General features: G+C 44.9%; 1 protein-coding gene across 1 annotated transcript in view; it reads left to right on the top strand.

The window, feature by feature from the left end:
• LOC142365643 (netrin receptor DCC) overlaps positions 1 to 13,097 on the top strand; it is a 678,995-nt gene that overhangs the window by 578,049 nt on the left and 87,849 nt on the right. The window contains exons 16-17 of the mRNA XM_075446652.1: positions 8,495 to 8,590; positions 12,070 to 12,308. Coding sequence (XP_075302767.1) covers positions 8,495 to 8,590; positions 12,070 to 12,308 — 335 coding nt within the window. The remainder of the gene's footprint in view (positions 1 to 8,494; positions 8,591 to 12,069; positions 12,309 to 13,097) is intronic.

The raw sequence follows: 13,097 nt of genomic DNA, 5'->3' as shown, positions 1-13,097 counted from the left end.
CATTTTTAATACAAAACGGAGCAGGGAAAATCAAACAAAAAATATGTTAAATTTTATGCATCTCACCGTTTCCCTCATAGATTGCATTAAAGCACAACGCTAACAAGTAAAAGGCACTTTGAGACGCCAGGGACCGTTCATTTTCCTTCTTGCCTTTGAAAACTGTCGTTTAAAGCACCCTGCCATTTCTGTAAATACTTCATGCATCAATTTTCTTTCATTTCTCCCCGACTTCTCTTTCTTACAGAGTATGGAGAAATTACTCCCAAGCAAAGGGTCAGTTTTTGATCCACACACTTACTAACGTCACGAACAGACCTTGCGTAACTCCCCCAGATCAGATACTGTGTGGATTTTAAGAGCGTCCTTGTGTTAAAGTGAATTTTAGCCTCCCCGTATGCTTACGTGTAAGAGTCCGCTCATACAGTTCGCTCTGGCTGACTTTCTGTAAGGCATTTTAATTTGTTTATGCCTCCAGCTGTAAAAAAATAGCTAAACAGGCTTCCCTGACAAACTGTTTAGGATTTATTGACAGGAGACGGAACAGAAGAGCTGAACGTTTCCCTTCGTCGTTGGTGAAGAACGGAATGCCGAAGAAGAACTCTTAAGCTCAAATTGTAATATAAATAATACAGAGAGCCAAGAGTATTTTTTTCTTTCTTTGTATTCATTCCTCGACCTGAAAATAAAGGCAGCTTTGTTGCAAGGCTTGGTTTTCAGGGGAGAGGACAGAGACAACACTGTGCTTTGGCTTCTGGAGCGTCACTGATCTCTCAGTCGCGGATGCCAAGGAGATCAAAACAGCCAAGTGACCCCGGCGTAGAGATGCACTTTTGCTTGGATGAAAGGCTTGGTTTTTTTGCGATGGGAAAGACCACGTCTCCTCATGGTGCAACTTTTTGTGTAAGAGTGCCTGAAGAAGCCTTGCCCACACACAGGTTGACCCTTCCCGGCACATTAATGGCGTTTCCTCTGGTGTCGGGAAGCATCTCGAGTCATTTTTTATTCATTTCTCCGTATGCCTTACACTACATTTTCTGCTCCGCTACTTTACTACTCCTGAGTTCGGCTGCGTTTCTGACATCAATAACAAATGTACGTGATACGCGTAGGGACTTTGTTGTGGTTGTTCCGCGTCCCTCCCGACACGGCGTGCACTGAGCTTGCAACGCACCGCGGGACTTGTAAAGGTTCACGTCTCGGCAGGAGGCGAGACCTGTTCCTAAGCATGCTCAGATGACAGTCTGCGCTCGAAAAGCAGCCCTGCACACTTTGTTTGAATGCACACAGGGCACAGCTCAAGAGAAATCGGCAAGCGGGCATAATATATGATGAGATGACATCTTAAAAACAACTGCACCTAGATTTGCTGTTCGTCTCCTGAACTACATTAAAATAAAAGCACTTAACAGATTCTCATTATAAATTCTCTTTGCTCCGTTAACCACTTTCCCTGGTGTTTTGGAAGTTAAATGTTTGCAGAACCAGCCTGAGTGCCTATAGGCACACCCGGAATAGTGAGGCACAGAGTTGTCATCCAGCTGCGGCAGCTGGTTGGGAAGCCATGACCTGTGCTGGTTCATGTCCTCCCTGGGTCATGTCCTCCCTGCCTTACATGGTGCGCCCACCCAAAGGCGCCGTGGCTCCAGGAGAGGTCTGTGTTGACTTCTCGGAATGGTTCGCCGAGAGATGCCTTGCCAAGACACAGCCTGTGAGAAGCCAAGGAGGTCCAGTCGCTGAAGGACGCTGCTGGAGCTCACACCGCAGCAAAGCCCCCAGGTATTGCCACCTAACCAAGATTTTGGAAGATGACTGGAGTCCTAGTTTCTCATCTAAAGAGCCAGGATGTGCCTTCAAGAGCTGTAACAGATTCAACGGTGAGATTGGATGGCAAATTGCAGGTTAGGTTGTATTCGTTTTGAAATGGAGATGTGTAGGACCCCCCTCTGTCCCTCATCCCTCACATCTCTGTGAAGCAGATGGGCAGAACTGTGCTCCTCGGGGACAGTTTTAAATCAGATACAGGAAATATTTTAAGCATGTCTCTGTATTAACATATCTTCATGATTTGTGCTACAGTGGTGCCCAGAGGTTTGAGATGAGATCAGGGTTTCATTGTCTGTTTAATGCAGAAGCATATTGTAAGGCTCGACTTCAAAGAGCTTGTGGGCAAAAGACTAAAGGAAATGGAGAGAAAAAACATAAAGAGTTAATACCGTAGGGACTGAGGACACACAGAAACCGGTGATGTGTCCATCATTTTCTGTCTGAACATGAGGAAGAACTTCTTCCCTCTGAGGGTGACGGAGCCCTGGCCCAGGCTGCCCAGGGAGGCTGTGGAGTCTCCTTCTCTGGAGATATTCAAGCCCCGCCTGGCCGCGGTGCTGTGCAGCCTGCTCTGGGTGACCCTGCTTGGGCAGGGGGTTGGGCTGGGTGACCCACAGAGGTCCCTGCCAACCCCTACCATTGTGTGATTCTGTGATTTTTTGAGAAGTTTGTCACGTGCTGCAGATGTGAATCCAAGTTTCCACTGTTCTCTGTATTTGCTCTCAAAACGGATGTTTTTGTCTAAAGAGGGCATTAACAGCCGGGTGGGGATTTTCCCAGGATGAAAGTTTCCGATTTGGATGCCTTAGTCAGCAATTTACATCATCCTCCCGGATCTTAGACAGAAGGAATTGGCTTGCAGGAGATACTCCTGATGCTTCAAATCACATTATTTAGCTGACTTTGTTTAAACACTGGATGAAACCTTCTCGCTTGGAAAAAATGTGCCAGATTTCCCAAACTGACATGTTGTGCTTTCCATTCGTGAAGGAAGCATTGGGCCCACCCTCTGTAACGGTGGAAAATGCATTCTTGAATTTCACAGCGTTTGGTAAGTTGAATTTTATTGAACAAAGTCCTGCTCTGTGATTAAGGATTGTTTGGTTTACCAGAAGATGTAAATGTATGCTAATTCTGTTGTGGTAGAGAAAGGAGAGTTCGTTGGTAGGTCTCTTCTTTTATTGAAAGCAATGCACGAGCCCTTTATTACCCATTTGAGCCTTTCAGACAGTAACTCTTTTCCAAATTACCTGATACATCCTATGAAATAATATCACAGAACCTATCTCCTCATCCACCCCCAAAATGCAGCTATGGCTGATGTACAGAGTGCCTGGAAGAAATAAAATAAAACTGGTTTACTCTAGCTGTCAACAAAGGAGAAACTCACTTGGAGAACTTCACCATGGTAGTCTACTCTAGTGGAATATTTGTGGTTAAATTCACTAATATGTTTACAAGTTGGTTTTGGGGGTTGGGGTTGGTTTTTTTTGAAATATGGATATCATTTCCCTAGATGGTGCTAGGATCTGCTTCCAAGCTTTGCTCTCTAGGGGAAGCGTATGTTGTCCAAGAAGTGGAATACATCACTTATTGTTTCTATTAACGGGGTTGAATCTGCTGGCCATTAGGTGCCTGGTGGACATTTGGAAAATCAGAGTCAAGGCGCTTTTATTTTTGGGATGATGGTCATTTCTGCACAGAGGAGGCCAAATCACCCCGTTCTTCCCGACCCACAGGCGAGACGCTGCTGACGCTCGAATGTCACGCGTGGCACGGTGCATGATGCTGTCCGGCCAGCCCTGACACTGCACCTCTCAAAGCACACGTTTATTTAGTAGCCTGAGGTCTCACCCTCCCTTGGGAAGAGATTCCTCCTGAATCTGCGGAGAAAGGTCTCCAGTTCCCTCTGAGCCATTCGCACAGCGGGATCTCCAGCAGGAGCTCCACCTGCTTTGGGCTTGCTTGTGGTGGCACTGCGAGCTGAGAACTTTGTTGTCGTCTGTGTTTTGGGCTCCTTGGTTTGGTCTCTGTTTTCCTGGGAGCGTTTCCCCAGGCCTGGCCGCAGAGGCAGGAGACTACATCTGTCTGTGACGTTGGAGGTGCTTTTCTCTCTCGATTCCTCGGAATTCAATAACCCTTGTCTGCAGAGTCTATACCTCCATTTGACATTTGTCCTGTGGATGGATTACCCTTTCCTGGTAATAAACTAATGTTACTAGGTCTAGGAACTGATACTGCTGCTATTGATTACTAGGTGTAATGTTTTCACAGACCCAGACAGGAGTAAATGAGGCTGTTCTCCGGTTGCTTTTCGAGATAATTATGAGTGACTGCTTTTCTGCCCTTTAGAGGCTCTTTCAGCACCAGTAACGCTGGCAGGACCCATAGGGCACGGACATAATTCTCTGCAAGACCTTTTCTCCTTTAAAAGGGCATTTCTTGCAGGACTTACGCTGCTTACAACAAATTCTAGCATTTGTGTTTCCACTCCTTTCACTGCTAAAAAAGGGGAGCTGGTAGCTTTTGGTGCAGCGAAGAGAGAACGATGGAGAGGGCGGAAGGGTCCTGTGTCAGCAGCAAAGCCAGGCTCGTGCTCTCCCTATGTTTGCAGGAGCTGGTGTTAATTTTTACAGAGTAGCTTAGGTTGGAAGGGATCTCTCAAGTCGTGTCGTCCAAGCCTTTCTTTAAAGTAGGGCCAGCTTCGCAGGTAGCGCTGGGTCACCCCAGTGTCATCTGCAGGTGACCTCTGAGCACCTTCAAGGGTGGGTGTTCCACAGTCTCTCTGGACCGCTGCTTCGGTGCTTGACAACCCTCATATTTATTTTTTTTCCTAATAACTAACAAGAGCTTCTCTTACTGCAGCTTTCACCGTGTCCTTTTACGGCAGGATGTTGTCGGACCCCATCTGCTTTGACCAGATGTCTTTGTTTCCACTTTTTCTGCAGAGGGGCTGCAGCTCCTCACGATGGATACCTGTCTACTCCCTCTGCCATCCCAAAGGCTCTTGTAGCCTAAAGTTAAAAACAGTTTAGTAACGGGGGGCAAAAATAAAAGGCAAACGATGGCAGCCTTCCTCCTCAGCAAGCTCTGGCAGCAGGAGCGCGTTACCACGCTGTACTCGTAGACCACGGTGATGCTCAAGCAGAGCAGAAGGGATCAGAGCTGGAGGGACTGCTCCTTCACTTTCGGTTGGGATCAGGAAAGGCACTGATAAACGTGTTGGGAGCAGATTATTGAGCATATAACTTATCTTTATTGCTATTTTATTGGCTGAGTTGCATTAGAAGAAATTCCGATGGTTTTAAGTGCAAGACAGTGATTCGGAGTGACGGGATGGGATTGAGCAAAGTTTTTGCAATGATTAGGAGACCCCGTCTTAGGTTTGGCTCTCTCAGGGTACTAAACTGCAGGTCCCTCGTGTCGGGTGATAAAATGGGAAATGAGAAGAGGAGAATGAATTTTTATTTCGGAGAGAAAGGAGCTGATCTGGAAAATCAGCTGAGCGCGCTACCCTCTTTCCAACACTGTGGTTTAAGGCGAGGAGCTTCTACATCTAGTTGTCAAGTATTTATTTCATATTTCTAGTTTGGAGAGGAAATGAAATTATACTTGAAAACTCAACATTTGTCAAAAGACCCCATGCAGTGGCTGTAGAGATGTCACAATTTTACCCTCTTAAGGGGGAAAATAGCTGTGATATCTGGAATGAGTTGGTATTCGTTGACTATTTTCTCTACAGTAACAACATGTCAGTAGCAGAAATTGATTTTGTTCACGCTTAGTTTGAACTTCTTGTCCTTTTTTTTTTCCTTGAAGTTGAACTGCAGAACACAACTTTATTTGCAGAGCATGTTCCACACCAACACGGGCGTGGGGATCCTTGGCTGATGCTCTAATTAAAGCTGAATTCTTTGCTCAGCTTCTTCAAAGGCAAGAAGAGATTCCTTCTGCCAGAGAGAAAAAAAAAAAGCATATAATTTTCTCCTTCTTCTGCTCCAGAACAGCAAATACAGCAGTAACATCATTGTTATAGAGTTGTGTTCCTCGCTGTGGTGAGCAGGAGTTGGTGGAGGAAAATTCGGACTATACCTCTGACCCCATAAGCATTATTAATATTTAGTGCGGTTCAAAAAGCAACTCTCTGCTGCATGATAATATTAATGCTTTTTCACTTTTTCATTGTATTGGTGGAAACCAAACTTTAATACTGTGTTCAAACACTGTGCCATGGCAAATTGCTTTTTTTTCTCTTACCTAAGAGGGCACTCAAGCAATTATTTATTGCTCCAGTTAGCAGCAGCTCCAGTTAACTGCCTGAGTTTTTCAGATTTTTAACAGAAGGCTAGAGATCTTCACTCACTTTTGCAAATATAACCTTACCCAACCCAACATAAATCATATGTCAGTCTGTTAAGTTTGTGAGATTTGATGGACTATATATTGTGCTATACGGGCAGTCGTGATGACGTATGTGCGATACGGTCTCCACTTCCAAATGAGCTTTCCTTCAACTTACCACATCTCCACCTAATTTATTAATTTCTGTGAGTATGTTTTTCCTGATCGTATTAATAGTAAATCACTCAGCTTAATCATTATTTGGTATTCACAATGTATTTTGATTAGACGTGACAGTTCTGCGTGGTTTGGGCAGTAATATCTAGAATCAGGTTTTTCAAAGTAATCTTTCACATTTAGAAATAAAAAACCTGTGTTCAGGGTGATGTTCTTTTCCGACTGATGCCTCGTTATTTAAAATTTAAGCCAAACAAAGTCCAGATGTCTGCTCTGGCCGTGGCCAGTGGAGATACGTACCAACCCTTAGAGGCTGATTCATCTTCTGTTTCTGAAATACCTGTCTTAGCGTGGGACAAATTGTCCTTCAGGGGTGCTTGGCTCTTCAGTCGCTACAGGGACAGCCATTATAAACTAAACCACGCGCCTGATGTACAGAAGCAGTAAGATTAATCCACTGTCTGTCTCTATATGTCCTCTTCAGTATAGTCACCGTGTCCGCTGCTGCTAAGAGCAAATAGCTGGTGTGTCTCAAAGTCCTAAAACTTCATCTTTTGGTGTTCTTCTCTGCATTTCCCAAAGTCTGCCCTAGTGAATGGTCTGTGTTAATGCCTTACATCGCTCTTCCAGACGTCATTCAGAACTCCTGAACAGGCACAGCAGCTGGGACATGGGTAGAAGGAAGAGATGGAGTCGGTCTAGACTGTGTATATGGGTTTCTTTTTCTTCTGCAGAACCTACTGGATGTGACATTATTAAACTCTCAGCTAAATAATGATTTTGTGTCTCAATAAATAAATCTTCGTGTGGAATCTGGAGAGTTACAACACTTAGTTAAATTAGAAATTAAAAGTAGTATGCTAATCTGTAGTGGAAATCATATGAAAATGTATGCCACATCTCTGTGAATACAAAATAGTTTCCTTATGAATAATGAAATTACGGTGAGTACCAACTGAATTAATAACCTTACCATACTTAGCGCAGAGAGTTATTAATGCACCAGTCATTCATTTGGCAATTTTTAAAGTTTAGCTCTTTTGCGATAGAAGCGCAGAAGTCACCTGAATATTAAACAAATATGTCACTGTTTCTCCTGGACGTAAGATTAAGTACTAAGTATGTGGGTGGAATGGATATTGGTAACAATAGGCAAGAAGTACTTAAAGATTATTTACTCATTTCAGGTTCCCTGTAATAGTATTAATCATGCAGAGCTGATTTGGTGTTAATGTAGATGAAATAGGTAATTCTGCAGCAGGTCTTTTGCAATGTCGCGTTAATAAATGCCTCCTCACATCCAAACATTTGTTATTTTTCAGTAAAGAAATTTGAAGAAGCGATTCGCAGCTTTGGCAGGTGTGGAAGCGCCCAATGTATTCAGCTGCAATTTTCTTCTGTACAAATAGAATTAACAGCTACAAAAAAAAAAAAAAAAAGAGGGGGGTGAAGCAATTCACATGGAAAAAAATCAGGAAAATGGATTGCCTTGTTTTGCTCAGAAAACAGTAGCGAAAAACAGCATGGAACTGACGTGCTCCTTTCACTTTGTTTTCACTTAGGGGTATATTTAGAGTAACCCCGTGGTAAACTAGGACACGCAGACCAGCACAGCCCGGCCGTGCACCCAGAAGTTAATTCCCGGGTGTTATTTGTTGTCTTCCACATCCTCCATATTTACAACATAGAGGTAAAATGGCTGTTCCCGATGTCATTCTGACCTCAAGAAGTTAGGGAGGGAGGCTTTTTGCTCAGCGTCCAGGAGTGATGGGGATGGCATTGGTACCCTGCAGCATCCCTCGCCTCCGTGTAGCCCTGCACGTAGCTCCGTGGCTTCCCCTGCTCGGGGTCGGGAGGTGCAGCTGATAGGAGTTGGTTCCGACTTTCTTATACAGGCAAAGCTGCAGGTATGATGTAAAGGAGAACTTTAAAACTTAAAAGGTAGCACCAGGACATTAGGGAGATAAAGCTTTTGGAAGGGAGACGAAAAGGATGGGCAGTGGTTGTGCTCATCACTTACACGCAGGCGTTTGCGTAACTTTATTTTCTTTTTTCTTGCTTTTCAGGAAAGAGCTCATCCGTTCTGCGTCCCAGCTCGGACTTTTAACAGTGTGTGCTTTGTTTTTGCCTTATTTGTTTTCTCCTGCAGAGCCAAGTTCCCATTACGTGATCTCCTTGAAGGCCTTCAACAACGCGGGCGAAGGGGTGCCTCTGTACGAAAGCGCGACCACCAGGTCGATGACAGGTGAGCTGCAGACGCCGATTCGCGATCTGCTCCCCAGCAGTCAACGTTTGCCTTCCAAAGGTGCACGCTGGGCAAACCATTCTGGTCAAGGCGAAGGAAGAAAAGAGCTCTGCAGTCTCCAGGTCCCTGCTAGAATAGACCAGCTTCGTTTTCCTCTTTAGTGTAAATACACAGGTAGAATGAATTATTTACCCTTTCGAGAAGCTGGTTGTACAGATTTAATGGGATGCTCGCAGGCGCTTGCTCTTCGGTGCTGGTGGGCTTGGGGAGAAGCATGACTCCCAAGCAATTTAAATATTTAAAGATCAGGGCAGGCTGGTGGTGAACAACTTTGCTGACTTAAGCCTAGGTGAAATTATTTTTGTTTCCTTCCCTTTTTAAAGCAGTTGAATGGAAAATGATTTAGTTCAAAACATGCTGTCGTCATGCGCATCTGCGAAAGCACGTAGAGGGGTTGCAGAAGGTGAAAGAACATAGTGATGAGATTTTCCTGGCAGGAGAAGGCTCACGGAAGGGATTACCGAGCGGGAACGGAGCAGAGTGATTTTTAGGAAGCTGCTTTTCACAGACGCATTGCTGGGATGCTAGCAAAACTAGAAAATCAGAATTATTCTTGCATAGCACTGCCTCGCGGGCTTTTTTCTGCAGTCGCTGGTCTGTGGGTGGGACTGATGAGGGGTTAAAAGAACAGAACTGAGCGAAAACAAAAGAGCGTTTTCCCTCTGGAGCGGCACCGCCGTTTGGCGTTGGGTTTTTTTCTCGCGTTCCACCCATGGTGTTCGGAGCTGCCCGCAACGGGAGCTGCGTCACTGAGAGCAAACCCCATCGCTGACGCTGGCTTGGGTGGAGCACGAGGAGTAAATCCAACCAAACGGCACTGCTGTGGCTCTGCGAGGAAAACCAGCTTTTATCCACATGGCTTTGTGAAGTATTCCCATGAGAAATCTTGGAAAGTCAGAAGGAGGGGAGAAAAAAAAAGATATTAATAAAAAAAAAATTAATTACACCATCAAGGGCAACTGTAACAAGGTACATTAGATAGAATAAGTGTCAGGGAACTTCTGGCTGAGAATTATTAATCTTTCTCCTGTCTGCAGTCTACAGAGGTCATTCTTACTGAGTGTGTGTCTTGTAAAATCTTTTTCCAATGAGTTTGCCTCAGGATCCATATATACCTGTATTTTTAAGGTCTTTTTCCCAGTCGATTCTATTTAAAAATGACCCAGCTGGCCCGTGGGATTTGATTTTACGTCTGTGTATAACCTCTCATAAACAAAACGATATCCAGGAGTGAGAAAGGTGATTCAGGCTTGGGCTCTGTTTTGGTGAACCGACCCGATGATCATCTGCGAGAAGTCCACCTCGGTGTTTTAATTGCTGAGAGACGTCTGTAGCCGGAGCTTCCCACCACCTCCCACCCGGCTTTGGTCGTTCGTGGAGGAACATCTCAAAAAATGCTCTTAGCAGAGCAGGAAGGCACGGGATCTGTGTTCCCTGAGCACCGAAAAAGCCCCGAAACTGTGCCTTTGTGTGCCCGTTTAGCATATTTATAAACGTACTTTGGTGTCTGCTTGTGTGGATATGGGGTGTATTTGCAAAACAGCTCCAAAGAGAGCGAGAAGCTGGTTTCGGTCAAGAGATTGCAATTTCCAGATGACAGATGTCCACATGTAAATAACAGCAAATGAATCCTTGGTGGGAAATGGCGGATGTATTTAGGGACGTGTTTTCAGCCGCTGGTGGATTAGAGACATTTCCCCTCTTCTTCAGGTCAGTGGTGACGTGTTTCAGAAACTGAATTATCTGGATTGATGGAGTCTGACCATTTATTTTGCTAAACCCAGCCTCTTTCCGTAATCTCCTCTACAGCAGGAATTCAGGTTTCAGTATGGCAGGGAACGGAGAAAGAAAGTGCAGTATTTGTTAAAACACCAACTCGGCTCCGGTCGCATCAGCTTTCACCGTTAGTTTGTAAAAAAAACCCAACAGAAATGGGTGTTGCTCACCTTCCAAAGTTTCCAGCCAGTTCTTTTGGAAAACTTCAGGAAAAGAAGCTGTTTCCTTTCACCATGCAGAAGCTCGATTCACTGGGATTGGGCAAAAAAGAGATTCAGGTGCCCATCCCTCCCCGTGCAGAAAGTGTCTTTGAGTTTTGGATCACAGCAGCAACATCCAGGTTGGTTCTTTTGCTTCAGAGCTGATATTCAAACTTAGAAAGCAGCTTTTGATGCAGGAAGCAACGAAAGAAGCAGGTGGAACCTGATGGCTTGTCATACATTTTAAACACCCTCGTCTCCTCTGTTTTTCCTTCTGAAGGCTGCGACCTGCCGGAGTTCTGAATAATGAATTACAAAACCGTAAAACAGGGGTGATCAAAGAGTGTCAGGAGCTGGAGGTGCACACGGAGCAGGCAAACTGTAGCAAATGCCAGTGAGGAAATACTAGAGTCATTTATGCTTTGATTAATTAATTAGCGTATTATATGAGGGGGACGAAAACAAGCAAACGACCTTTTGGCGTGCCGTTGCTGTGCTTTCCCCATTGCATTTTGAAATTGTATTTAGAAAAATGACAAGTGGTAAATAAGGAGTCAGTAAGTAGAGTTTTAAAAGATGGGCCAGCAGATCACCGGGTGCTTCAACAAGGACAGAGGTGTTTAAACTGAATAGGAGCAGTCTCTGGTTCCTGTGTGAGTGCCATCACCATGCAGCCCCAAGGGCAGGAGCCAGCAGCTATCTCGATAATTAAGATCACCCAATCACAGACACACGGGAGAGGAACCGTGCCTGTTCCTTGAGGAGGAAGCCCACTTGAAGACAATCCACAGCTCCATGCCTGGATGTGCACATTCATCTCGCCAAGAGTGTTCAACCAACCGTTGCAAGGTCTTCACTTCAGCAGTGGAATTGCCGTGTTCTGTTCTGCCTGACAAACGTTTCAGCAGATGCAGAAGATGTTCCTTTCAAGAGCCCAAAACAGCAAAAGACCCTGGAGAAGGATGCTGGGAGAGAAAAGCATCGGTAACTCCTAGGCATGTGAGAGTAGGTTGCATCTATAAATGAGGTTGGAAGATGACACGCTCTCCACTTTGTAGGTGTTTCCAATAATGTGTCATTTAAGTGATTCTTTTTTTTTTTTTTTTAAGAAAATGTAAATCATTTTAAGGCAAGACTGTGCATGGACTTCTCGTGTGGAGAAAACACAGCGTATCTGGAAGCAAGTTGTGAGAAATAGCACTTAGCGCTGGTTGGGTTTGTAGTAGTGATGTAACTGAAGTGTTGCTGATGCGTTCTCATTTTGCATTAATGCCTTTCTTTCTGTTCTCCTCATGTTCCCCCTCCTCATTAATGCCATGCATTTAACCCATTGTGATGTGTGCCCCTTGGTGGCTGTTTGTGTTTTGGTTTGGTTTGTTTTTTTCTGTTGAACTTACCTGTTCATTTATTTTGGAATGCTCATTTGGTGATGTATGGACCCAGACCCCATTGATCCATTAGAAGTTGATTTTTATCCTTTGCTTGATGATTTCCCTACCTCAGTCCCAGATATCTCCACCCCCATGCTCCCACCAGTAGGTGTCCAGGCTGTTGCACTTACGCATGATGCAGTGAGGGTCATCTGGGCAGACAACTCTGTCCCAAAGAACCAAAAGACTACGGAGGTTCGCTTCTACACGGTCCGATGGAGAACGAGCTATTCGACAAGTGCTAAGTACAAGGTGAAATTTTAACACGTTACGAATTTATGAGCTATTGCATCTGTTCGTATTTCATTTGCAAAGACTCTGAATTGGCTTTTATGAACTTCCCTCAACCAAAATTCCCGTTTCAATCAAAAGGAAACTTGCCTAGGTAACTACTGCTTCCTAGAAAGATATGTGTTTAGTTGGGTGAAAATGCCATGTTTTAATTCCACGTGTGAATTGTTGAGAGTTTTGATCTTTAATCTTTACCGATCCCATATAAACTGGTCACAGATTTGGTAGCGCAGTAGCGTAGTGTGAGCAGGAAGAAATCACAGAATCACAGCATGGTCAGGGTTGGAAGGGACCTCTGTGGGTCACCCAGTCCAACCCTCTGCCCAAGCAGGGTCACCTACAGTAGGCTGTAGAGGACCTTGTCCAGGCGGGGCTGGAATATCTCCAGAGAAGGAGACTCCACAGCCTCCCTGGGCAGCCTGGGCCAGGGCTCCGTCACCCTCAGAGGGAAGAAGTTCTTCCTCGGCTTCAGACGGAACTTCTTCTACTTCAGTTAATACCAATTGCAAACCCACCCAATTCCACCCGCCCAGATTAGGTATTCTCAAATAGCGAAAAAATGAAGGTATGAGACAACTCGATTAGAACGGAGCTGACAGCAGCCCACTACTTTCCACGTGACCATTTCTTTTCAAGTCCTAACGAAAGCGGTACCGAATCAGGTGCGGTACAGCGGAGAGATACGGTGGGACAGGGAAAGGGAAGGAACAAGCACAGCCCTCAGGCTTTTTTGTTTGCTTGGTTTTGAAC

This window comes from Opisthocomus hoazin, chromosome W (assembly GCF_030867145.1).
Source record: "Opisthocomus hoazin isolate bOpiHoa1 chromosome W, bOpiHoa1.hap1, whole genome shotgun sequence".
Taxonomy (NCBI): domain Eukaryota; kingdom Metazoa; phylum Chordata; class Aves; order Opisthocomiformes; family Opisthocomidae; genus Opisthocomus; species Opisthocomus hoazin.
Note: the sequence above shows the minus strand (reverse complement) of the source record. Positions and strands in the feature narration are given on the sequence as shown.